At 40.9% G+C, this 27,226-nt stretch overlaps 1 protein-coding gene across 1 annotated transcript in view; it reads left to right on the forward strand.

Annotated features, from left to right (window-relative positions):
• LOC139368296 (transient receptor potential cation channel subfamily M member 4-like) overlaps positions 1–25,168 on the forward strand; it is a 101,036-nt gene extending 75,868 nt beyond the window's left edge. The window contains exons 21-27 of the mRNA XM_071107043.1: positions 2,654–2,828; positions 3,034–3,199; positions 3,437–3,618; positions 10,325–10,457; positions 13,695–13,767; positions 17,892–17,985; positions 24,808–25,168. Of these exons, the coding sequence (XP_070963144.1) occupies positions 2,654–2,828; positions 3,034–3,199; positions 3,437–3,618; positions 10,325–10,457; positions 13,695–13,767; positions 17,892–17,985; positions 24,808–24,839 (855 nt within the window). The 3' untranslated portion in view covers positions 24,840–25,168. The remainder of the gene's footprint in view (positions 1–2,653; positions 2,829–3,033; positions 3,200–3,436; positions 3,619–10,324; positions 10,458–13,694; positions 13,768–17,891; positions 17,986–24,807) is intronic.
• The last annotated feature ends 2,058 nt before the right edge of the window (positions 25,169–27,226 follow it).

Here is a 27,226-nt window from a genome sequence, read left to right on the forward strand (position 1 = left end):
ATTGACAAGATCCTCCCGTGTAGTTCTGGGCTGATTCCTCACCGTTCTCATGATCATTGCAACTCCACGAGGTGAGATCTTGCATGGAGCCCCAGGCCGAGGGAGATTGACAGTTCTTTTGTGTTTCTTCCATTTGCGAATAATCGCACCAACTGTTGTCACCTTCACACCAAGCTGCTTGGCGATGGTCTTGTAGCCCATTCCAGCCTTGTGTAGGTCTACAATCTTGTCCCTGACATCCTTGGAGAGCTCTTTGGTCTTGGCCATGGTGGAGAGTTTGGAATCTGATTGATTGATTGCTTCTGTGGACAGGTGTCTTTTATACAGGTAACAAACTGAGATTAGGACCACTCCCTTTAAGAGTGTGCTCCTAATCTCAGCTCGTTACCTGTATGAAAGAATACCTGGGAGACAGAAATCTTTCTGATTGAGAGGGGGTAAAATACTTATTTCCCTCATTAAAATACAAATCAATTTATAACATTTTTGACATGCATTTTTCTGGATTTTTTGTTGTTATTCTGTCTCTCACTGTTCAAATAAACCTACCATTAAAATTATAGACTGATCATTTCTTTGTCAGTGGGCAAACGTACAAAATCAGCAGGGGATCAAATACTTTTTTCCCTCAATGTAGGTTGGAGTCATAAAAACTCGTCTTTCAACCAGTCCACACATTTCTTGTTAACAAACTATAGTTTTGGCAAGTCGGTTAGGACTTTGTGCATGACACAAGTCATTTTTCCAACAATTGTTTACAAACAGATTATTTAACTTATAATTCACTGTATCACAATTCCAGTGGGTCAGAAGTTTACATACAGTAAGTTAAACAGCTTGGAAGATTCCAGAAAATGACGTCATTTCTTTAGAAGCTTATGATAGGCTAATTGACATAATTTGAGTCAACTGGAGGTGTACTTGTGGATGTATTTGAAGTCCTACCTTCAAACTCAGTGCCTCTTTGCTTGACATCATGGGAAAATCAAAAGAAATCAGCCAGGACCTCAGAAAAAAAATTGTAGACCTCCACAAGTCTGGTTCATCCTTGGGAGCAATTTCCGAACGCCTGAAGGTACCACGTTCATCTGTACAAACAATAGTGCAAAGTTGTGGCAAAATAGCTTAAGGACAACAAAGTCAAGGTATTGGAGTGACCATGACAAAGCCCTGATCTAAATCCTATAGAAAATTTGTGGGCAAAACTGAAAAAGCATGTGCGAGCAAGGAGGCCTACAAACCTGACTCCGTTACACATTAGCTCTGTCAGGAGGAATGGGCCACAATTCACCCAACTTATTATGGGAAACTTGTGGAAGGCTACCCAAAACGTTTGACCCAAGGTAAACTATTTAAAGCAATGCTACCAAATACTAACTGAGTGTATGTAAACTTCTGACCCACTGGGAATGTGATGAAATAAGTAAAAGCTGAAATAAATCATTCTCTCTACTATTATTCTGACATTTCACATTCTTAAAATAAAGTGGTGATCCTAACTGACAGGGAATTATTACTCGGATTAAATGTCAGGATTTGTGAAATACTGAGTTTAAATGAATTTGACTAAGGTGTATGTAAACTTCCGACTTCAACTGTATGTAATCAGTTTTTGCTGTTGTCTGTCCGGGGTGATTATGTGTTATCATCTTTGCTAAATAAATACCGGAGGAAAGTGGAAAGCCTACTTGAGCCTGTGCAAAGAAATATGCAGAGTCAACCTTTCTCTTTAATCTAACTTTTAATGGATGATGGGATGCAAGCTATCAAGTAGTTTTGAATTGATTTCGAGATCCCGGAAAAGACAGTCGAAAGTTCCATATGTTCAACAAGTAACACATCATAACCTGCTATTACCTCTGCAAGCTCCTTGTCGTTGCCCTTGTTAGTGGAACTGTCCTCGTCGTGTCCTCTAAAAGCCAAATCTTGCATGCCCAAAAATGCAGTGGTGTTGATAAGCCTCTTGAGAACATCCCTGTTTCTTCTTACTTTCTTGTTGTATTACGCAGTTTGAATACGCAGACCATTGTCATGTTCGATGCAGCTTTTTCCCAGAAGCATGAATCTGATGTCAGCATTAATATGCTCCCTCCTTTTGTTTTTTCCGTTTAGCTGAATGATTGATGTTCTTCGGGTCACTGACCCCCCTTTCGCCCAAGACTTTCTAAAAAGCAGGCAAGGCCAGCAATGCAGGCAGCTTGGTTAAAGGCTAAGGTTAACCAACTATACTTTTGATACAAATTGGTAATGAACTCCCTCACCTTTTCACCCTTCTTCATGAAACTGATCTCAGGCAGAGGTCGACCCTCGGTTTTAATTCACACCTTTTCCGTGCACCCCAGAGAATGAAAGGGGTGTTCATAAGTGTTCATAATTACCATGTAGGTCTATGGAAGGGGGTGAGGTCTACGAGCCTCCTAAATGTTGTATTGAAGTCAGTGTACCCAGAGGAGGACAGAAGCTAGCTGTCCTGCGGCTATACCATGGTGCTACCCCAGAGAGTGCTATTGAAGTTGTTTTAATGAATTATTTGGTGACGTGATTATATTTAGTATAGTTTTATCTTAACATTTTACTGAGGAGGATGGTCCTCCCCTTCCTCCTTTGAGGAGCCTCCACTGTAATCCATGTTAAATGTTGTGCTCTCCTATAGATGAAGGATATCTTCTTCTTCCTCTTCTTCCTTGGTGTGTGGCTTATGGCATATGGGGTGGCCAATCAAGCACTGCTGTACTCCTATGACCCTCGCCCCGCCTGGATCTTCCGACGCGTGTTCTACAGGCCGTACCTGCACATATTTGGACAGGTCCCAGTGGAGGAAATAGATGGTATTGTGTGTGTGTGTGTGTGTGTGTGTGTGTGTGTGTGTGTGTGTGTGTGTGGTGTGTGGTGTGTGTGTGTGTGTGTAAGACCCGTACAAATTATGTGATGCTTTCCAACTCAAAGCTGCCAAACTTTTCGACAAGATCAGTGTGGAAAAGTCTACAAACCTCTATTACTCATGTCCTCCATATTGTGTCTGTCTGTCTGTAGTGAGGAAGGAGTGGGACACGGAGTGCACTGACAATGTGACGCTGATCGAGGGAGGCGCGGAGCCCTGCAGGAGCCATTATGCTAACTGGCTAGTGATTGTCTTACTGGTCATCTACCTACTGGTCACCAACATCCTGCTCATCAACCTACTCATCGCCATGTTCAGGTAAAGGACGGACACTCTCTTTTCCTCCTTTCTCTATCTTTCTTCTCTCCTTTATTTCTCTCTCCCTCCCTCTTACCTCCCTGAATCTTCAGTCTCCTATAAATCTATTCTGTCAATATAATTTTTACTGACATTTTTACTATAATTTTCAGCTAAATAGAATGCCTCGTCTTTTGTCAATTGTGTACCACATTATGTTAATTATGAATCCTTTCTCTTCATCCCCTCTTCACACAGTTACACATTCTCCAAGGTGCAGGGCCAAAGCGACACCTACTGGAAGTTCCAGCGCTACAACCTGATTGTGGAGTACCACTCGCGGCCCTCCCTTGCTCCCCCCTTCATTATCCTCTCCCACGTTCACCTATTTATCAAGAGATACATCCGCAAGGTACCCTCGGTCAAGATCCTCCATTTTGGTGAGAATTTAACCCAGGTATTCATTGAAAATGAATTTTTATATCCTTACAATCACTATAAGAACTCTATTGCTTAAAGGGTCAATTAGCAATTGCTACATCCATTTTTGGACTTAAACATTTATGATATGATACATTGATTCTTGAAGAAGATAACTTATAAATGCCCCATGAGCTTAGTTTAACAGTCGTAACCCATCAGAACAAAAAATATGTTTGTTTTACGCCAATGTTTATGAACAACGTAAATGTAAACAAACACTGTATAGCTTTAAAACATGGTTAAAATGATAATTTTGACATCATGGATGGTCAGTCCTTGAATCCTTAAAGTATGTGATTGTGTGTGTGTGTGTGTATGAATGTGTCTGTGCCTATGTTTGTGTTGCTTCACAGTCCCCTCTGTTCCATAAGGTGTAATTTTTATCTGTTTTTTAAACACATTTTTCTGCTTGAATCAGTTACTTGATGTGGAATAGAGTTCCATGTAGTCCCATAGTCTGTTGTGGACTTGGGGACTGTGAAGAGACCTCTTGTGGCATGTCTTGAGGGGTATGCATGGGTATCTGAGCTGTGCGCCAGTAGTTCAAATAGACAGTTCGGTGCATTCCACATGTCAACACCTCTCATAAATACAAGCAGTGATGAAGTCACTCTCTCCTCCACTTTGAGCCAGGAGAGATTGACATGCATATTATTAATGTTAGCTCTCTGTAGACATCCAAGGGCCAGCCGTGCTGCCCCGTTCTGAGCCAATTGCAATTTTCCTAAGTCCTTTTTTGTGGCACTTGACCACACGACTGAACAGTAATTCAGGTGTGACAAAACTTGGGCCTGTAGGACCTGTCTTGTTTTTAGTGCTGTTAAGAAGGTAGAGTAGCGCTTTATTATGGACAGACTTCTCCCCATTTTACCTACTGTTGAATCAATATGTTTTGACCATAACAGTTTCCAATCCAGGGTTATTCCAAGCAGTTTAGTCACCTCAACTTGCTCAATTTACACATTATTCATTATGAGATGTAGTTAGGGTTTAGTGAATGATTTGTCCCAAATACAAAGCTTTAAGTTTTGGAAATATTTAGGACGAACTTATTCCTTGCTACTGCGGCTCTTTGTTAAGTGTTGCAGTCATTTCAGTTGCTGTAGTAGCTGACGTGTATAGTGTTGAGTCATCCGCATACATAGCCACTCTGGCTTTACTCAAAGCCAGATTTAAAAAAGTAAGGGGCCTAAACAGCTACCCTGGGGAATTCCTGCTTCTACCTGGATTATGTTTGAGAGGCTTCCATTAAAGAACACCCTCTGTGTTCTGTTAGACAAGTAACTCTTTATCCACAGTATAGCAGGGGGTGTAAAGCCATAACACATACGTTTTCCCGGCAGCATTATGTCAAAAGCCGCACTGAAATCTAACAAAACAGCCCCCACAATATTTTTATCATCAATTTTTCTCAGCCAATAATCACTCATTTTTGTAAGGGAATACCCCCCTGAAATGGACAAAAATGAATGGCAAAACATTGGCATTGGACAAACCATATACACGGTGTCCAATACCACCCAATGTGGCGTTGATTCGTGTAAAGTTGATTGCAAATGCCATATGGCAAATGCCAGTTGTAACACTTCAAAAATCCAACAGGTGGCGAGTACGCTCCACCTTGGTTTTTCATATTGGAAATGCAACCCAAGTCAACATCCAAAAGCAAAATTTTGAAAAAATGATTTTTTTTGTCAAAAACGTATCACCCCTTAAAAAAGTGCTTTCTGGACCGTTTTTCGAAATTGTTTCGATTTTATGTCAATTAATCATGTGTAAGAACTGTATGAATACACTTTTGTAAAATTTTATTATCAAAATTGTTTTTTTTTTACTTGTGGATATGATTTGTCCATTTGCAATATGATTTCATAGGAAGTCAAAAGTCAAAGTCAAAAGTCACTCTTTTTGGGGCCAAATGCAATAAGAAATTTGACATGCTCAAAAATCCTGCAGAAATGCACGTGCATTTGCAATATGTTTCAATGGGCAGTTACCATCACGAATTTGGCATGCTCAAAAGTCAAACTATACTTTGCTCAAACTATACTTTTGTCAACTTTTATTATCATATTTTTTTTTTATTGTGCATAAGGCATATGTTTTGTCCATTTGCAATATGATTTCATAGGAAGTCAAAAGTCAAAGTCAAAAGTCACTTTTTCTTTGGCCAAATGCCAAAAGAAATTTGACATGCTCAAAAATACTGCAGAATTGCAAAATTGACTGACCTGATGAACACAGGATGGCCGGGCAGTGATAGTTGTTCCTTTCCATCACTCGTTGTGTTGATTTCATCATGTCCATTTGGTGATGTTTTTTCACTATAGAATCATATTGCAAGTGCACGTGCATTTGCAATATGTTTCAATGGGCATGTACCATCACGAATTTGGCATGGTCAAAAATCCTGCAGAAATGCAAAATTGACTGGCCTGATGAACACAGGATGGCCGGGCAGTGATAGTTGTTCCTTTCCATCATTCGTTGTGTTGATTTCATCATGTCCATTTGGTGATGTTTTTTTCACTATTGAATCATATTGCAAATGCACGTGCATTGTTGTTCAACTGGTGATTGAAAATAGGCACCTGGTAACCCAAAAATAAAAATATGGTAGTAGGGTGCTCACATAGCGGGCATGGACAATAGGGGCCGTCCTGGGGACCGTGGGGCCGTCCTGAGTGCTTTATGGACAGTTTAAAATATTCTGATGGATACGCATTGTTGTGCAACTGGTGATTGAAAATAGGCACCTGGTAACCCAAAAATAAAAATATGGTTGTAAATGCATTTACCGGTCATTCTGATATTAATGCCCGCTATGGGAACACAGGATGGCCGGGCAGTGATAGTTGTTCCTTTCCATCGCTCGTTGTGTTGATTTCATTATGTCCATTTGTTTATGTTTTCTCACTTTTGCTAAGTCACTGTGCATTTGCAATATGGTTCAATGGGCATTTACCATCACAAATGTGTCATGCTATGAAAATCCTGCAGGAATGCGAAATTGACTGGCCCGATGAACTCGGGATGGCTGGGCAGTGATTCTGGTTCATCTCAATCGCTCGTTAGGGTTGATTTCTGAATGTCACTTTGGTGATGGTACCTCACTGTTTAAACATATTGCAAATGGACAAGAGTCAAGTAGACAAGAGTCCATCAGTCAATTAGATATCATTCTGACACCAAACTGATACAAACTGACACCAAACCCACTTTTTCCAACTCGTTTAGTAGCCAACTATCACATACTTCAGAGCTGGCCCAAAATTCACAACGCCTTCGGTTCAAACCATAAAAAAAAACATAAAACACGTAGTTACGTTCTAGCTGCGGGTCCATTTCTTATGTTATGTGTAGGCCTAGCTGAGGCGACCCCGAATCCCAAGTTTCGGCTCGATAGGTCATTTGGTGTCCGAGCAAAACCCTAATTGGTGCTGAAAATCCACTTTTTTCCATGACTTGCTACGGGGTCCTTGAATGAGCTATCGGACAGAAACGTTGGGGTCTGTCTCTATGGGCCGAGACGGTCGCAATGCACCTAGTCTTGCGACTCTGGGACATTTCTAAATGTCGTCATTTTCGTGATGCAAAAATGAATTGAAGTCATTGCAAATGTACGAGGCTGTTTCTCGGTCCGAGAACCTTCTAGAGCCACCTAACTCACCACGCACTATCGACCTGAGGTCTAGAACAGGTTTCTAAAGTTTCGGAACTCTAGGTCTGACGGTTCTTTAAAAGTTCCAACAAGGTTAACTAATGCAGGCAGTGTATGTCTCTACGCACCCCAATGGGTCCTTCCTTCCAAGCTGTGTGTGTGTGTGATTTAGTTTTCCTTTTAAATTGTATGGGAAAAATGACTGATTTACAGTTCATGGGGGTTGCCTAATCACATATATGAAGTTTTGGACAGATCTGACTTTTTTAACCCTTCGAAACAGCCCCTGGGACACCAATTATGGCACTTCCGGTTGGCACAGGAAGCTATAAGTCAACACACATCCTCATTGGGGTATGCTTTTACAGAATCCTGAGTTTTAAGTCTTTACGTTAACCTCTTTGATCTCTAGGGGCGCTATTTCATTTTTGGATAAAAAACGTTCCCGTTTTAAGCGCGATATTTTGTCACGAAAAGATGCTCGACTATGCATATTCTTGACAGTTTTTGAAAGAAAACACTCTGAAGTTTCAGAATCTGCAAAGATATTGTAAGTGCCCCAGAACTCATTCTACAGGCGAAACCAAGATGATGCATCAACCAGGAAATGAGCAGAATTTCTGAAGCTCTGTTTTCCATTGTCTCCTTATATGGCTGTGATTGCGCAAGGAATGAGCCTACACTTTCTGTCGTTCCCCCAAAGTGTTAGCAGCATTGTGACGTATTTGTAGGCATATCATTGGAAGATTGACCATAAGAGACTACATTTTCCAAGTGTCCGCCTGGTGTCCCTGCGTCGAAATTGGAGCGTAAAGCCAGGTGCAATTATTTTTCCATTTGAGAGCAAGGAGAAACCAGGCTTCCACGAAGGATATATCATTGAAGAGATATGTGGAAAAACACCTTGAGGATTGATTCTAAACCACGTTTGCCATGTTTCAGTCGATATTATGGAGTTAATTTTGAAAAAAGTTCGCGTTTTGAGGGCTGAATTTTCGTTTTTTTTTTTTTTTTTTTTTTTTTTTTTTTGGTAGCCAAATGTGATGTACAAAACGGAGCTATTTCTAATACACAAAGAATCTTTTTGGAAAAACGGAGCATCTGCTATCTAACTGAGTCTCCTCATTGAAAACATCAGAAGTTCTTCAAAGGTAAGTTATTTTATTTGAAGGCTTTACTTGTTTTTGTGATAGTTGCCTGCTAAATGCTAACGCTAATGCTAACGCTAATGCTAACGCTAAATGCTACGCTAGCTAGCTACTGTTACACAAATGATTGTTTTCCTATGGTTGAAAAGCATATTTTGAAAATCTGAGATGACAGTGTTGTTAACAAAAGGCTAAGCTTGAGAGCTAGCATATTTATTTCATTTCATTTGCGATTTTCATGAATAGTTAACGTTGCGTTATGGTAATGAGCTTAGGTCTATAAATAGAATCCCGGATCCGGGTTTGGTCGTCGCAACAGGTTAAGAACTGACTGATTTACACAGGGTTGATTGAATACACTATGTCTATCAAACTGCAGGCAGGGTATGGATATACACTTTTAGGGTGATTTTAACCACTTCCGGTTGCTCCAGGAAGCTTAGAATCGACACAGGTAGACCTCATAGTGGCCTGATGGACTGTTATCGAAGACAGGTTCATAAGGCATTCATAACCCACATAGGCTTCAGGTTGAAATTAGGGGTGCAGGCAATGTATTCCTATGGGGAGAGATGTCATTGTAATCTGTGAGATCAAAAAACCCTGTTTTACTGTTAAGGGTTAATGCCACACGGTCAAGGTTAGGCTTGCACGGATCGGAAGGACCTTAGGAACGTACTTGAGGTCGAATTTTTCTTCTCACCCTAACGGTTCTCTCACTGTCACCCAAAAGCAAATTACGTTGTGGGGCAGGCTTCATTTTGGGCCTACTTTTCTAATGGTGGCTGCGCTTAGACCGAGCGAGCTACGGTCAAGCGGGATATCTCGTTGAACTCGGCACAGTCTGGAGACTATGGTGATGCCGTTTTTTGTGTTGATTTCAGAATGCCATTTTGGTGATGGTCACTCTCCGTTTAAACACATTGCAAATGTACAAAAGTCAACTAGCAAGTCAGTGTCCATCAGTCAATTAGATGTCATTCTGACACCAAACTGATACCAATTGGTTTTCCTAGATATGGTTACTATACTGTGACCACTACATCTGATGGATCTGAATACTGCTTGCAAGCTTATTTCTGCAACATTAGTAAAGTTGTGATCAATACATGTTGATGTGCTGTTTGTAACTGCCCTGGTAGGTTGACTGATAACCTGAACCAGGTTGCAGGCACTGGTTACAGTTTGAAGCTTTTTCTTGAGTGGGCAGCTTGATGAAAGCCAGACAATATTTAAATCACCCAGAAAATATACCTCTCTGTTGATATCACATACATTATCAAGTATTTCACACACTATCCAGATAATGACTGTTAGCGCTTGGTGGTCTATAGCAGCTTCCCACAATAATGTGATTTAGGTGAGGCAGATGAACCTGTAGCCATATTACTTCAACAGTATTTAGGCAAAGACTAGAAGGAGTTTCCATATGCCAGTAATTTCCTTTGAAATCTGTGAAGGTAAGTGAACAAGTGCACCCTTCGGGAGGCCATGTCTTCAGATGAGAGGCCATGTCAGTGGCATATCTACCCATTCCAGTCCCAAAATAAACCTTAGATATGAAAGGAGAGATTATTGGGACACAACCTCTGTCTGACAGTGAGGTTAACATGCTAACTACTGGTTTCCTACTACAGGAGGTTGGTGGCACCTTAAATGGGGAGGACGGACCCGTGGTAATGGCTGAAGAAGAATCAATGGAATGGTATCAAATACATCAAACCATGTGTTTGATGCCCTTTCATTCGCTCTGTTCCAGCCATTATTATGAGCCATTCTCTTCTCAGCAGCCTCCTGTGCTTCCTACCTCACGCTAAGCATCAGCACGACTAATACATTTTCCACCTCTGTTAGTATTGGAACTGACGGGGAAAGCAGCTAACAGGTTAATGACATGGGAGGCCATTCAGAAGGAAAACTTCCTGACAGCCCAGAGCAAGATCCAGAGAGGGAGCGACTCAGAGAGGCTCAAACGGATGTCAGTCAAGTGAGTAAACCTTTACACCTGCCCTCCAGTTAGCATCCATCTCTCTTTCAGCATTTTTCTCTACCAATTTAACTACAGCCTTTTCTAGATAATGTGGATATTTATGGATATTATGAATATATTTATGTTTACATGTTACAGTAGCCTACATGTATTGTATACATTTAAATATTTATATATTTTTGTCCAAATAATATATTTTATATACTTTAATATACAATATGTACTGTACTGTAATATTTTTATTATGTGATGTTGTACGATCAGGTCCAAAATGATTGCCACCCTTGATAAAGATGAGCAAAAAAGACTGTATAAAATAGATAATACAAATACTGAGGCTGAAACTTGGCCGCAAGTAGATCTTCCAGTAAGACAATAACCCCAATGCACACATCAAAATCCACAAAGAAATTGTTAACTTACCACAAAATCAACATTTTGCAAATGACCCTCTCATGCTCCGGTCTTGAACCCCATTAAAAATCATTGTTTTGAATTGAAGAGGGCAGTCGATAAGTGCAGATGAAGGATATCAAGGATCTGTAAAGTTTCTGTATGGAGGAATGGTCTAAGATCCCTTCCAATGTGTTCTCCAATCTCATAAAACATTTTAGAAAAAGGCTCACTGACATTATCCAAGTTTCAAGTTGTATTACTCGTATGTGCGGGATATACAGTGCCTTGTGAAAGTATTCGGCCCCCTTGAACTTTGCGACCTTTTGCCACATTTCAGGCTTCAAACATAAAGATATAAAACTGTATTTTTTTGTGAAGAATCAACAACAAGTGGCACACAATCATGAAGTGGAACGACATTTATTGGATATTTCAAACTTTTTTAACAAATCAAAAACTGAAAAATTGGGCGTGCTAAATTATTCAGCCCCCTTAAGTTAAATTCTTTGTAGCTCCACCTTTTGCTGCGATTACAGCTGTAAGTCGCTTGGGGTATGTCTCTATCAGTTTTGCACATCGAGAGACTGACATTTTTTCCCATTCCTCCTTGCAAAACAGCTTGAGCTCAGTGAGGTTGGATGGAGAGCATTTGTGAACAGCAGTTTTCAGTTCTTTCCACAGATTCTCGATTGGATTCAGGTCTGGACTTTGACTTGGCCATTCTAACACCTGGATATGTTTATTTTTGAACCATTCCATTGTAGATTTTGCTTTATGTTTTGGATCATTGTCTTGTTGGAAGACAAATCTCCGTCCCAGTCTCAGGTCTTTTGCAGACTCCATCAGGTTTTCTTCCAGAATAGTCCTGTATTTGGCTCCATCCATCTTCCCATCAATTTTAACCATCTTCCCTGTCCCTGCTGAAGAAAAGCAGGCCCAAACCATGATGCTGCCACCACCATGTTTGACAGTGGGGATGGTGTGTTCAGCTGTGTTGCTTTTACGCCAAACATAACGTTTTGCATTGTTGCCAAAAAGTTCAATTTTGGTTTCATCTGACCAGAGCACCTTCTTCCACATGTTTGGTGTGTCTCCCAGGTGGCTTGTGGCAAACTTTAAACAACACTTTTTATGGATATCTTTAAGAAATGTCTTTCTTCTTGCCACTCTTCCATAAAGGCCAGATTTGTGCAATATACGACTGATTGTTGTCCTATGGACAGAGTCTCCCACCTCAGCTGTAGATCTCTGCAGTTCATCCAGAGTGATCATGGGCCTCTTGGCTGCATCTCTGATCAGTCTTCTCCTTGTATGAGCTGAAAGTTTAGAGGGACGGCCAGGTCTTGGTAGATTTGCAGTGGTCTGATACTCCTTCCATTTCAATATTATCGCTTGCACAGTGCTCCTTGGGATGTTTAAAGCTTGGGAAATATTTTTGTATCCAAATCCGGCTTTAAACTTCTTCACAACAGTATCTCGGACCTGCCTGGTGTGTTCCTTGTTCTTCATGATGCTCTCTGCGCTTTTAACGGACCTCTGAGACTATCACAGTGCAGGTGCATTTATACGGAGACTTGATTACACACAGGTGGATTGTATTTATCATCATTAGTCATTTAGGCCAACATTGGATCATTCAGAGATCCTCACTGAACTTCTGGAGAGAGTTTGCTGCACTGAAAGTAAAGGGGCTGAATAATTTTGCACGCCCAATTTTTCAGTTTTTGATTTGTTAAAAAAGTTTGAAATATCCAATAAATGTCGTTCCACTTCATGATTGTGTCCCACTTGTTGTTGATTCTTCACAAAAAAATACAGTTTTATATCTTTATGTTTGAAGCCTGAAATGAGGCAAAAGGTCGCAAAGTTCAAGGGGGCCGAATACTTTCGCAAGGCACTGTACATGGTATACATCATCCAACTAAATGCTTATTTGCAGGTTCCTTCTCGACAATGCCACAACAATAAGAAATAATAAAATATAAGAATAAAAACAAAGTTCATGACTCAGTAGAATAAACATTTTTAGGGTGGTATAATATTTGATTTGTAGTCCAATATTTACACTTGTTTTGGGGAAGTGGGGGTTTGGGGGTCAAGTGTTTAAATTGTGCACTATTTAGCAATCATAATAAAAGTCTGGTAGCAGCAGTTGTGATGTGTGTGTAGCATGAATTTGTGTGTGTGCGAGTGCATGTGTGCTAAGGTGTGGAGAATCAGAGCAGGTGTTCAGTCCAGTTCAAGTGTTCAGCAGTTTAGCGATGTGAGTCGGGGCATGTTACCTTATCTGCTTGCTGAAGTAAACAATCAACTCCTTTGTTTTGTTGATGGTGACGGAGAGGTTGTTGTCCTGGCACCACAATCCCAATTATTTTACCTCCTCCTTATAGGCTGACTCATCATTGCAGGTTAACCATGGTGTCATCAGCAAACTTGATGATGGATTTGGTGTCATACAAAGCCACGCAGTTGTGGGTGAATAGGGAGTACAGCAGAGGGTTGAGGACACACCCCTTGAGGGCCCCTGTGTTAACAGTCAGTGTGGAGGTGTTGTTGCCAATCCTCACAGCCTGTGGTCTGCCTGTCAGGAAGTCCAGTTGCAGAGGGTGGTGTCCAGACCCAGGGCTCTGAGCTTGGTGTCGAGCTTGGAGGGGAAAATTGTGTTGAATGCTGAACTGTAGTCAATGAACAGCGTTCTCACATAGGTATTCCTCTTGTCCTGATGTGTTATGGAAATGGCATCTTCCGTGGATCTGTTGGAGTGGTAGGCAATTTGGATTTATCTTTATCAAGGGTGCCAATAATTTTGGACCTGACTATGTGTTTACTGTGTGACAGGGTGGACAGTGTGCTGAAACAGATGGCTGAGACAAGGGATCATGATCGCAGACTGAGGGCTCTGGAATCGGAGGTCAGGCTTACATTTTGTTCCGACATTCTATTTATGTGTTTGTGTGTGTGATTTAGATTTTGTACATACTATATGTCTCACAGTCCCAACATGTTTGTGTGTGTGCTTGAGTGTTTCCACCAGCAGACGAAGATTGAGAAGGGGCAGGGTTGCTCCAGCTCCCTTGGCATGTGATTGTTGCTTGTGATGCCAATTGAGTCATTCGTTATATCAAATTGAGGTGTGTGTGTGTTTTCAAGTTTTATTAATCGAATGTACAGGATACACATGATACACCGTTCAACGAAATGCTTACTTGCAGGTCCTTTCCTGACAATGCAATTAAATGGCTCAGGGCATCAACAAAGGAACTCCATTTCTGTCTGTCTCTGGCCATCTTCTCCACCGTGCCCCAGCTGTGCTGATTTTGTTGGAGCTTGGTCTCCATTGTTCTACGCCACGTTGTCTTGGGCCTCCCCCTCTTACATCTGCCCTCTGAAAGCCAATAGACAGCTATTCTTGGGATAGAGTCTGTACTCTTTCTCAGGACGTGTCCAATCCAGCTCCAGCAGCGTCTCTTGAGTATGGCATCGATGGCTTCCTGCTTAGTTTGTCTAAGGAGGTCGGTCTTTGATATTGTGTTTGGCCAGAAGATGTCCATGATTCTCCAGAGACAAGTTGTGTGGAAGGTAGATAGTTTTTTCGGGTCTTCTGTAATTTACCAGAGGAGGAGAGTTGGCAGTACACAGCTCTGGTATATTTTTGTATTTGTGCTATATTGTCCCAATTTCCAGAATTCGTGGAACTTCATTAAGATTGCTCTTGCTTTATTGATTCTGGTGCAGATGTCTTTGCTGGTGCTTCCATCATGGCATATGGTTAATCAATCAATGGTATTTATAAAGCCCTTTTTACCTCAGCAGATGTCAAAGTGCTATACAGAAACCCAGCCTAAAACCCAGGTCAGGGGAAACTGTTGCCCTGTCCGACGATACCCCCGGACAGGGCCAACCAGGCACGATATATCCCCACCCACTTTGCCAAAGCACAGCCTCCACAACACTAGAGGGATATCAACAGACCACCAACTTACTACCTTGAGACAAGGCTGAGTATAGCCCACAAAGATGTCCTCCATCACACAAGCCTGATGGGGGCGCAAAACCGGACAGGAAGATCTGTGACTCAACCCACTCAAGTGACGCACCCCTCCTAGGGACGGCATGGAAGAGCACTAGTAAGCCAGACACAGCCCCCATAATACTTGTTGTTGATTAGTGTGGCAGACATGTTTTTGCCTACCCTTACCACCTGGGGGGCGGCCCAGCCCCCCCATTGCCCAGACTACAATCAATCACAGTACCCACTGAAGCGACTTCAGTAAAGACTTAAAGGTTGATACCGAGTTTGTGTCTCTCACATGGACAGGTAGACGATTCCAAAAAAATTGAGCTCTATAGAAGAAAGCCCTGCCTCTAGCTGTTTGCTTAAAAATGGGGACAATAAGGAGGCCTGCATCTTCTGACCGTATTGTACGTGTAGGTATGTATGGCAGCACCAAATCAGAGCAAACCCATGTAATGCTTTGTAGGTTATCAGTAAAACCTTGAAATCAACCCTAGCCTTAACAGGAAGCCAGTGTAGAGAGGCAAGCACTGGAGTAGTATGATCACATTTTTTGGTTCTAGTCAAGATTCTAGCAGCTGTATTTATCACTTACTGAAGTTTATATGATCCTCCCAAGGTAAGTAAAACTGTGGGTTAACGCTCCTGTTCCTTGATTTTGGCTGCTTTTGCTGTGTTGATGTTGATGGGCATGACCTTTGTCTTGCTGTAGTTGATAACCAGGCTGGCTGACTTGCTGGCCAAAGGACTGGACTCTGTCAGTTTTATCTTGTAGATGTTGGTGTGTGTGTGTGTGTGATAAAAAGAGAAAGGTCATCGGTGAAGTCAAGGTCTTCTAGAGAAGAGTACAAGGTCCATCATATTCCTCTTGCCTGATCTTCTGTTGTTCGCCACATGAACCTGTCTATTGCCCGGTTGAAGAGTAAGTCTGACATCACACAACCTTGACAAATTCCAGACTTCACAGCAAAGCTCATGTTTCTCATTCCCACAGTGCATGAAAAGTTGCTTGTAGAACTGTTTTATGATATTAACAACATGGGTGGGGATTCAATAAATTCTTAAGATCTTTCATAGGCTTTCGCGGTGAATGCTGTCAACAGCCTTCTAGAAGTCAATAAAGTTGAGTAGAGTTTCCATCTGTATATCTCCTTCCTCCCCTGAAACCTGCTTGTTCATTCCTAAACACTTTGTCTATAGCTCAAGACATCCATTGTATGATAATCTTGCAAAAGATCTAGCTGGGAACGGATGTGTCACCCCTCCAGTTGTTGCAATCGGATACCCTGCCCTTCTTAGACCCGTATGATGACCCCCATGGTCCAATCTGAAGGTATATTTCCTTTCATCCATGTCAGTGAAGAGTGGAAGACGGATGATTGCATCCAATACTGGATCGATTTTGAATAGCTCTGCATTGAGGTTATAGGGACCTGGAACTTTCCCATTCTTTAGTGACTTGATGGTAGGGATTTTTTATTTTTGGGTTGGTGGGGCAGTGTTTATGTCTAGGTCTTCTGGAGCAGCTTCAGGTGTGTTAATTGAACCTCTCTGAAATGTTCTGTCAATCTTGCTTCATGTTCATTTTTCTGTAGTCAGGAGATTGCCTTGCATGTCTTTGATGTGAATATTTGACTTGAATTTTCTGCCACAGATTAGGTTAGTGATTTTGTATACTTTTCCTTGCCAGCTGCCTGCTGCTGCTTTTTCAGCTGCACTTGCCAGCTCCTCTAGGTACTGCTCCTCCAATTTCTGTTTTGACCTTTGCGATTTAGCATCTGTTGTTTTCTTTTTCAGGTCCCTTCTTTCCGCAATCATTTCCCATGTTTCTGGGGTGATCAATTCATTGCGTTGCCTTCTTCTGTGTTCTATGGTTTTCTTGCTGCTTTCACTGTAAGCTTTAACCACTTTCTCCCACTATCTGACTATATTTCCTTCAGTCACCTCATCTTCTTCACCTGTGTTCTTTGAAAGGGCTTGATACTTGTTGCGAACTTACATTATGAAGGTTTTCTTGACGGTTTAATCCCTCAGCATGCCAACTTCAAATCTTGTTGTTCCTTTTGTCGGTGGTCTTGAACAGTTCAGCTTTAGTTGATGTCGGCAGTCACAAGACGTCCCTCCCGCATCTTGACGTCCCTCAGCGAGATAATCCACTTGCTATTGATCATCAGGTGGTCAATCTGGTTCTTCTCTCTTCCATTAGGCGAGTACATTGTCAGCTTGGATATTCTTGTGGGGAAACAAGCTGCCACCAATCACCAGGTTATTTGTGACACAGAATGTTGCCAGTCTCTCACCGTTGTCATTCATCTCTCCACAGCTGTACTTCCCCATTGTTCTCTCGTAGTTGGCGTTGTCGGTGCCAATCTTTGCATTCAGGTATCCGATGACGAAGAGCAGGTGTTGAACAGGTGCCTTCTAAACTTCAGATTGGAGGGTGTTATAGAACAGACATTTTTCTTCATCTTTGTAGGATGATGTAGACACCTTCACAATGTTGTCCGTCCTCCCATACAGAGTGTAGTGCTGTTTCTCCAGTGCTGGTTATTGTGGAACCAGAGCAAGTCCACCTGGCTTTACTCGCTCCCAGGATCTGTAGCTTGTATCTTCTTATTTCGTTGGTAACCTGTGCCAGCTTTCCGGACTCAAACATTGTTTTAACATTCCATAAGCCAATGTGCAGTTTGTTTTTGGTGTTCAGTCCTCCCATCTTCACATAACCAGTTTCCCATAGGCTTTCACTGATGGCGGTCATACAAGTCTGGGACTCTGGGAGATCTTAGCATCCAGTTGAAGGATTGTCATTTGTTCATGTAGCACAAAGGTTTTACGGTATGATGTTGCTAGCCCCATGCCCAACCATGCACCATGTTAGATTCTTGAAAATGTATTGAGAATGTCTTGGAAGGGTGTTCATAATGGTAACTACATTTAGCTGTGAGAGAACAAGCTTGCACTGGAATATATTTAATTGGACTTGACTCTCAAACTAAACATTTTTAACCATTCTTTCCCAGTTGGAGTATTGCTCCAGTGCACTCAGCTGGATAATGGAAGCACTCTCACAGAGCAACATGGTCAAACCCACTCGACCACCGCCAACACTTAGAGGTACCTCCCAATATACAGACCTCTTGACTTTTTCCACATTTTGTTACATTACAGCCTTATTTTAAAATGAATTAAATTGTTTTTTTACCCCCTTAATCTACACACAATACCCCATAATAACAAAGCAAAAACAGGTTTTTAGAAATGTTAGCAAATGTATCAAATAAAACTGAAATCAAATGTAACTTTATTTGTCACATGCGCCAAATACAACCTTAGTGTGAAATGCTTACTTTACAAGCCCTTAACCAACAATGCAGTTCAAGAAAGAGTTAATAAACTATTTTCTTCAACCAAATAAACTAAAGTAAAAAATTGTAAAAAGTAACACAATAAAATAACAATAACGAGGCTATATACAGGGGGTACCGAGTCAATGTGTGGGGGTACAGATTAGTCAATGTCATTTGTACATGTAGGTAGGGGTAAAGTGAGAATGCATAGATAATAAACAGCGAGTAGCAGCAGTGTAAAAACAAATGGGGGGGGGTTGTCAATGTAAATAGTCCGGGTGGCCATTTGATTTATTGTTCTGCAGTATTATGGCTTGGGGGTTGAAGCTGTTCAGGAGCCATTTGGTTCTAGACTTGGTGCTTCGGTACCACGTGCCATGCGGTAGCAGAGAAAACAGTCTATGACCTGGGTGACTGGAGTCTTTGACAATTTTTTGGTCATTCCTCTGACTCCGCCTAGTATATAGGTCCTAGATGGCAGGAAGTTTGGCCCCAACGGTGATGCAACCAGTTAGGATGCTCTCTATGGTGCAGCTGTAGAATTTTGTGGATCTGGGGACCCATGCCAAATCTTTTCAGTCTCCTAAGAGGGAAAGGTGGTGTTGTGCCCTCTTCACGACTGTCTTGGTGTGTTTGGACCATGATAGTTTGTTGGTGATGTGGACACCAAGTAACTTGAAACTCTAAACTGCTTCACTACAGCCGCATCAATGTTAATGGGCACCTGTTCGGCCCACCTTTTCCTTTAGTCCACGATCACCTCCTTTGTCTTGTTCAGATTGAGGTTGTTGTCCTGGCACCACACTGCCAGGTCTCTGACCTCCTCCCTATAGGCTGTCTCATCGTTATCAGTAATCAGGCTTACCACTTTTGTGTCATCAGCAAACTGAATGGTGTTGGAGTCGTGTTTGGCCACGCAGTCGTGGGTGAACAGGGAGTACAGGAGGGGACTAAGAACGCACCTCTGAGGGGCCTCGGTGTTGTTGATTAGTGTAGCAGACGTGTTTTTGCCTACCCTTACCACCTGGCCCATCAAGAAGTCTAGGATCCAGTTGCAGAGGGAGGTGTTTAGTCCCAGGGTCCTTAGCTTCGTGATGAGCTTTGTGGGCACTGTGGTGTTGAACGCTGAGCTGTTGTCAATGAATAGCATTCTCATATAAGTGTTTATTTTGTCCAGGTGTGAAAGGGCAGTGTGGAGTGCAATAGAGATTGGGTCATCTGTGGATCTGTTGGGGCAGTATGCGCATTGGAGTAGGTCTAGGGTACCGGGATGATGCTGTTGATGTGAACCATGACCAACCGTTCAAAGCACCTAATGCCTACTGACGTTAAATATCAAATTTACATAAGTATTCAGACCCTTTACACAGTTCATTGTTGTTGCACCTTTTGCAGTGATTACAGCCTTGTTCATCTTTTCCTTGATCCTGACTAGTCTCCCAGTCCCTGCCACTGAAAAACATCCCCACAGCATGATGCTGCCACCACCATTATTTACCATAGGGATGGTGCCAGGTTTCCTCCAGACGTGACGCTTGGTATTCAGGCCAAAGAGTTCAATCTTGGTTTGATCAGACCAGATAATCTTGTGTCTCATGGTTGAGAGTTCTTTAGGTGCCTTTTGGCAAACTCCAAGCAGGCTGCCATGTGCCTTTTACTGAGGAGTGGCTTCCGTCTGGCCATAAAGGCCTGATTGGTGGAGTGCTGCAGAGATGGTTATCCTTCTGGAAGGTTCTCCCATCTCCACAGAATAACTCTGGAGTTCACTGTCAGAGTGACCATGGGGTTCTTGGTCACTTCCCTGACCAAGGCGCTTCTCCCCCGATTGCTCAGTTTGGCCGAACGGCCAGCTCTAGGAAGAATCTTGGTGGTTCCAAATTTCTTCCATTTAAGAATGATTTTGTTTTGGTCTCTGCGCTCTACGGACAATTCATTTGACCTCATAGCTAGGTTTTTGCTCTGACATGCACTGTCAACTGTGGGACCTTACATAGACAGGTTTGTGCCTTTCCAAATCATGCCCAATCAATTGAAATTACCACAGGTGGAGTCCAATCAAGTTGTAGAAACATCTCAAGAATGATCAATGGAATTAGGATGCACCTGAGCTCAATTTCGAGTCTCATAGCAAAGGGTCTGAGTACTTATGTAAATAAGGCATTTGTTTTTTATTTTTAATACATTTGCAAAAATGTCTAAAAACCTGTTTTTGCTTTGTCATTATGGGATTGATGAGGAAAATGTTTTAGTTGATCCATTTCAGAATAAGGCTGTAACATAACAAAATGTGGGAAAAGTCAAGGGGTCTGAATTCTTTCTGAATGCACTGTATGTCCCCACAACCTTAATGCTGAGACCACGGTTAATAAACACATTTCAGTCAGTCATTCATTCATTCATCTCCCAAATCTCTTCTCCAGAGTTTTTAACCAACATAACAATTATGTACAGTGGTTCTTCCTTTAAAAGTTACGAGCTTATGCCGCGACCGTTTGTGGTATAATGGTGGCATTCTGTCATTGCACCACACTATCACAAGGGGGAGTTAGAACGCTGATCTATCGGTAGTCTTAACTGTGGCAATTAATGGAGGCGTTTTCAGTCTTTGAGTCTCTCCTCTGGCAATAGAGTTCTGCATCAAACAACAACAACTGTCTGTGGTCCTGGAGTTAAGATGGAACTTGGGTAAATACAATGGGGGAATTTCACTTGACATGTGGACTGACAATTTCCCCCCAAAAAGGCACGGTGTGCTTTTGGTATCTCTCCCTCTAAAACCAGAAATACATCATTCTAAGTAACAAACTGGCTTTATTTACAAATTAGTAAGAATGTCTCACCCCATGTTCAAGAATGGCCTTTTCTCTTTATTCAGATTACAATCGCTCACTTTCAGTTATTTGAAACAAAATCATCTCCAAAATATTATTATTTTTTAAACAAGCCATAGAATGTTGGTTGCAATTTCAGTTTAAAAATGTTTTAAAGTAAGGAACTTGTCTGTCGGCCCTGCAATCAAGATCAAAATTGGTTAAAGAAAATTGTGATGAATAAAAATATATACTACCGTCTCTTGCGCATTTAATTTTCCTTTCATAATGCATCCTTATTTACAAAGCGATTATTATTGTCAACCCTGCATTATAATTATATAAAATCCCCTTAGATATTCTCACAGACCAGATTTGCCCTAACGAAAAATGCCCCTTAGATATTAATTTGGAATTATCCAAACCTCTCAATTGTATTATTGGCGGAGAGTCACGTCATTGGCGGAGTGTCAGGCGGAATTGGTGGAATTGAAGATGGCGAGGAACGAGATGGAGTCACAATCCATGCCAGGCAAACATGCAGATGTTTATTTGAACTACATTTTAGTTGCAACACATTCGATCAGGTTTAAATCAGGTGACCTACGTAAATACTTGTTGAGTAATGTGCTGTTAAGTGTTGTAGGTCTTTAAAAAAAAATATGATTTAACCTTTATTTTACTATATAAAGGTCTACTTAGTCTGCTGGTATCTTGACCCAGTTTATGCCCTCATTTGCAATGCAAACCATAACAAATTACTATGGGAATAAATGGAAGAGGCAAGTGGAAGGGGGGGGGGAAGTAAGGAACCTTTCTGTCGGCTCTGTCGGCCATGTTTTCACAAGGGCTATTAGCAGGACAATAGACACAATGTGGTCCCAAAAATTCCTCTCTGACATAGGGTCCAGCATATCTCTTGAAGATGTCATTGAATGTCTTGTCAGCTTGGATCCATGCCTGGGCCTGCAGTATGCAAAGTTTTTTGTTTGTCAGACATATCATTGGGTCAAAACTACAGAACAGTACAAAACAAGAGAACACACATCACATGGTTAATGTTATAGAGAAAAAACGATATATATAATAATAATTACAATTTCTTACAGAGCCTTTCCATAAGTCCTCTCAAGTTTCTTCAACTGTCTTCTGACTGTGATTTAGAGCGCTGTTGATTGCCTTTGCCGATCGCTCATCATTCATCCATAACAAATTATTATAGGAATAGATTTCACTGAAATACAGACATTTTGGAGTAAAGTAGGCTAATGAAGGCAACAAATTGTTGCTTACTAGAACACCCAAAGTGATCCAATTGTTATAATAGGATTTGAAGCAATAGCTTACCCGTGTGTGGTCAACTATTTCAGCACCATTTCACACTGCTGTGAGACAAGCATGGGGACTGGTCTTGATAAATCAATGAGATTTTTATTTTCACTGAATCTACGTTTGGGTATTGGTTAGTCTCCAATTAAGGTGTGGAAATGTTAGGAGTATTTTGCTCTTAGTAGCCTACTTCCGACCGTCACTTTGTACAGCACTATATTTTCCTAATGGAAACCCTGAGGGTTTTGTTTTTCTTGGAATAGAAACACCATAATATTTATCAAATTAAGCTAAGTTTCCTAAAATCAATCCCACATACTGTGTTCTTACAAACAAAAACAAAAAATGATCTAGTACAATCAATATTAAATACTGTCAAATGCCATCTGGTGGTCAGACTAGCACTAACTAGCGTTAATGGCAATAATGGCTGACTCTTAAATAACGTGCCATAGAATTCTGTGGCAGCCCGCAAGGTGTGCTGCAGTATGACAACTTTTAAAGGAAGAACCACTGTATATAAACCCTGGATTGCTGATGCTTTGTATTGGCCAATGAGATGCTTTGAAGCCACCAGTCGGCCATATTGGCACTCCTCAGAAAAGCAGTCCTCCATAGGAATGAATGGAATTCTACAGTATTTAATTTAAATGTTGAGGACAAAATTACATGCATTTATTTTTGTTGTTCTAGTGGCGACAGTAACCTTAGTACTTTCTAAAAATATACACTACCATTCAGAAGTTTTGGGTCACTTAGATGTCCTTGTTTTTGAAAGAAATGCATTTGTTTTTGACACATATATTGTCCTAGAGACATCATAATGCATACTTTTAAATTATGTTATGGGAGCTAAACATAAAATATATACACTACCGTTCAAAAGTTTGGGGTCACTTAGAAATGTCCTTGTTTTCGAAAGAGAACCACATTTTTTACCATTAAAATAACATCAAATTGATCAGAAATACAGTGTAGACATTGTTAATGTTGTAAATGACTATGACTGCCTAGAAGGCCAGCATCCCGGAGTTGCCTCTGGCGTTGAGACTGGTGTTTTGCGGTTACTAATTAATGAAGCTGCCAATTGAGGACTTGTGAGGCATCTGTTTCTCAAAGTATACACTCTAATGTGTTCTTTCAAAAACAAGGACATTTCTAAATGACCCCACATTTTTGAACGGTAGTGTATATATTTTATGTTTAGCTCACATAATATAATTTAAAAGTATGCATTAATGTGTCAAAAACAAATGCATTTCTAGAGCTTCCCACAATTTTTTTTTACAATGATTGGGGTGCCAAGATGGATGTGAGGAGGTTTCAAAACAGCACCCCCTGTAAGTCTAGTGTATATATGTAAATCGTTGGTAGATACAGCCAAATGATACTATACAAAACAACAGGGTACACTTAAAACTGACAGGTTTAAGCATGATACTGTTATAATGCATATTAAGATTAATATGTACACTGAACAAAAATATAAACGCAACATGTAAAATGATGGTCCTATTTTTCATGAGTTGAAATAAAGTACCCAGAAATGTTCCATATGCACAAAAAACATACTTCTCTAAAATGTTGTGCACATTTGTTTACAACCCTGTTATTGAGCATTTCTCCTTTGCCAAGATAATCCATCCACCTGACAGGTGTGGCATATCAAGAAACTGATTAAACAGCATGCAGGTGCACCTTGTGTTGGGGGCAATAAAAGGCCACTCTAAAATTTGTAGTTTTGTCACACAGCACAATGCCACAGATGTCTCAAGGTTTGAGGGAGCGTGCAATTAGCATGCTGACTGCAGGAATGTCCACCAGAGCTGTTGGCAGAGAATTGAATGTTCATTTATCTACCATAAGCTGCCTTCAACATTGTTTTAGAGAAGTTTGCTGTAGGTCCTACTGGCCTCACAACCACAGACCACGTGCATGGCATTGTGTGGGCGAGCAGTTTCCTGATGTCAGCATTGTGAACAGAGTGCCACATGGTGGTGGGGTTATGGTATGGGCAGGTATAAGCTACGGACAACAAACCCAATTGCATTTTTATCAATGGCAATTTGAATGCACAAAAATACTGTGACGTGATCCTGAGGCCTATTGTGAGGCCCATTTTTTTTTTTTAAGTTATCTGTGACCAACAGATGCATCTCTGTATTCCCGGTCATGTGAAATCCATAGATTAGGGCCTAATTAATTAATTTAAATTGAATGATTTCTTCATTTAAACTGTAACTCAGTCAAATCAATGAAATTGTTGCATGATGCGTTTATATTTTTGTTCAATATATGTATATACACAATCTTATTCAGTTTTGTCCTTTTTGATTTTGATAATTGTTTTGTATTTTATCTGATTGTGATTGACCGGTTTGCACAATGTCAGTGTCTGTAGAAATTTGAGCCAAAAGTCAAATGTCTTCTGTTTTTCTCTCGTTCTCCAGAGCCATTCCCTACCCCCTCCTCTTCCATCTGATCCTGTCTTTGTTTACATGCCAAGCCATTCAGGGTCACTGAAAGGAAAAGTTGAAACGCTGTTTCTTTCCACTTCGGCTGCTTCTTTATCAACAAGGGACCACTGCTGCCAATTGTTTTTGTTGGCATTTTAAATTGTCTTTATTCATTAAGGTTGTGTATTTAATTTTTAAAAGGTTCCTGAAAGACAACAGTTGGAACCAGGGGAAAGGGCTGTTGAAGAACTGTTTTTTTTTTATGAGGGCTATGTTTTTTTTTAAGGGGTAATGTGATATACTATGTATTTGTCAAATACTTTTTTGCGGCACTCTCTTATGAATTTTACAAAAATGTTTGCACAATTTCTTTTACTTTTTGAAGTTTACATGTTTTATATTGGGTATTTGTCACTGCATCTAGACCAGTTCTAGGTTCATAATGTACATTTTGTGTTAGAGGTATCGGACATATTTTAGGACATACAGTTGAAGTCAAAGTTTACATACATTTAAACTCAGTTTTTCACAATTCTTTACATTTAATCCTAGTAAAAATCCCTGTCTAGGTCAGTTAGGATCACCACTTTATTTTAAGAATGTGAAATGTCAGAATAATAGTAGAGAGAATGATTGATTTATTTATTTCATCACATTCCCAGTGGGTCAGAAGTTTACATACACTGAATTAGTATTTGGTAGCATTGCCTTTAAATTGTTTAACTTGGGTCAAAAGTTTCAGGTGGCGTTCCACAACCTTCCCACAATAAGTTGGGTGAATTTTGGCTCATTCCTCCTGACAGAGCTGGTGTAACTGAGTCAGGTTTGTAGGCCTTGCTCGCACACGCTTTTTCAGTTCTGCCCACAAATCTTCTATAGGATTGAGGTCAGAGCTTTGTGATGGCCACTCCAATACCTTGACTTTGTTGTCCTTAAGTCATTTTGCCACAACTTTGGAAGTATGTTTGGGGTCATTGTCCATTTGGAAGACCCATTTGCGACCAGGCTTTAACTTCCTGATTCATGTCTTGAGATTTTGCTTCAATATATCCACATAATTTTCCTCCATGATGCCATCTATTTTGTGAAGTGCACCAGTCCCTCCTGCAGCAAAGCAGTTGGGGTTGGGGTGGTGTTCTTCGGCTTGCAAGCCTCCCCCTTTTCCTCCAAACATAACAATGGTCATTATGGCCAAAATGTTATATTTTTGTTTCGTCAGACCATAGGACATTTCTCCAAAAAGTATGATCTTTGTCCCCATGTGCAGTTCCAAACCGTAGTCTGGATTTTTATGGCGGTTTTGGAGCAGCGGCTTCTTCCTAGCTGAGCAGTCTTTCAGATTATATACGACTCGTTTTGCTGTGGATATAGATACTTTTGTACCTGTTTCCTCCAGCATCTTCACAAGGTCCTTTGCTGTTGTTCTGGGATTGATTTGTACTTTTCGCACCAAAGTATGTTCATCTCTAGGAGACAGAGTGCGTCTCCTTCCTGAGCGGTATGACGGCTGCATGGTCCCATGGTGTTTATACGTGCGTACTATTGTTTGTACAGATGAACGTGGTACCTTCAGGTGTTTGGAAATTGCTCCCAAGGATGAACCAGACTTGTGGAGGTCTACAATTTTTTTTCTGAGGTTTTGGCTGATTTCTTTTGATTTTCCTATGATGTCAAGCAAAGAGGCACTGAGTTTGAAGGTAGGCCTTGAAATACATCCACAGATACACCTCCAATTGACTCAAATGATGTCAATTAGCCTATCAGAAGCTTCTAAAGCCATGACATAATTTTCTGGAATTTTCCAAGCTGTTTAAAGGCACAGTCAACTTTGTGTATGTAAACTTCTGACCCACTGGAATTGTGATACAGAGAAATAATCTGTCTGTAAACAATTGTTGGAATAATTACTTGTGTCATGCACAAAATAGATGTCCTAACCGACTTGTTAAAACTATAGTTTGTTAACAAGAAATTTGTGGAGTGGTTGAAAAATGAGTTATGACTCCAACCTAATTGTATGTAAACTTCTGACGACAACCGTAGATTGCTGTATTCATTCTTAATTAATTCTGCTTGCAGTCAGGTCCAGTATTAGTCACGTCTGTATTACTTTTGTTTCCGACCACTAGAGCTCTGCTACCCGAGCCCGACGGGGCCCGACATTATACATTCGGGTACGGTCTGTTTTTTTTTTTATCAATAACTAGGGTATGGCTCGGGTATCACAAAATTGATCACCATCTTTTTGAAGCTGAGCCATTTGCTCATGCTCTGCTACGCAGTAGAGTCATTTCTGGCTGATATGATAACATGGTGTCAGAATTGCTTCAACCTCGTCAAATATAAATCAGGAGAGATTATTTAACAGAAAATAATAATGTACCTTGAGTTTTGAGCAGAGCAGTCCAAGCGG

This window comes from Oncorhynchus clarkii, chromosome 16, assembly GCF_045791955.1.
Source record: "Oncorhynchus clarkii lewisi isolate Uvic-CL-2024 chromosome 16, UVic_Ocla_1.0, whole genome shotgun sequence".
NCBI classification, from domain to species: Eukaryota; Metazoa; Chordata; class Actinopteri; order Salmoniformes; family Salmonidae; genus Oncorhynchus; species Oncorhynchus clarkii.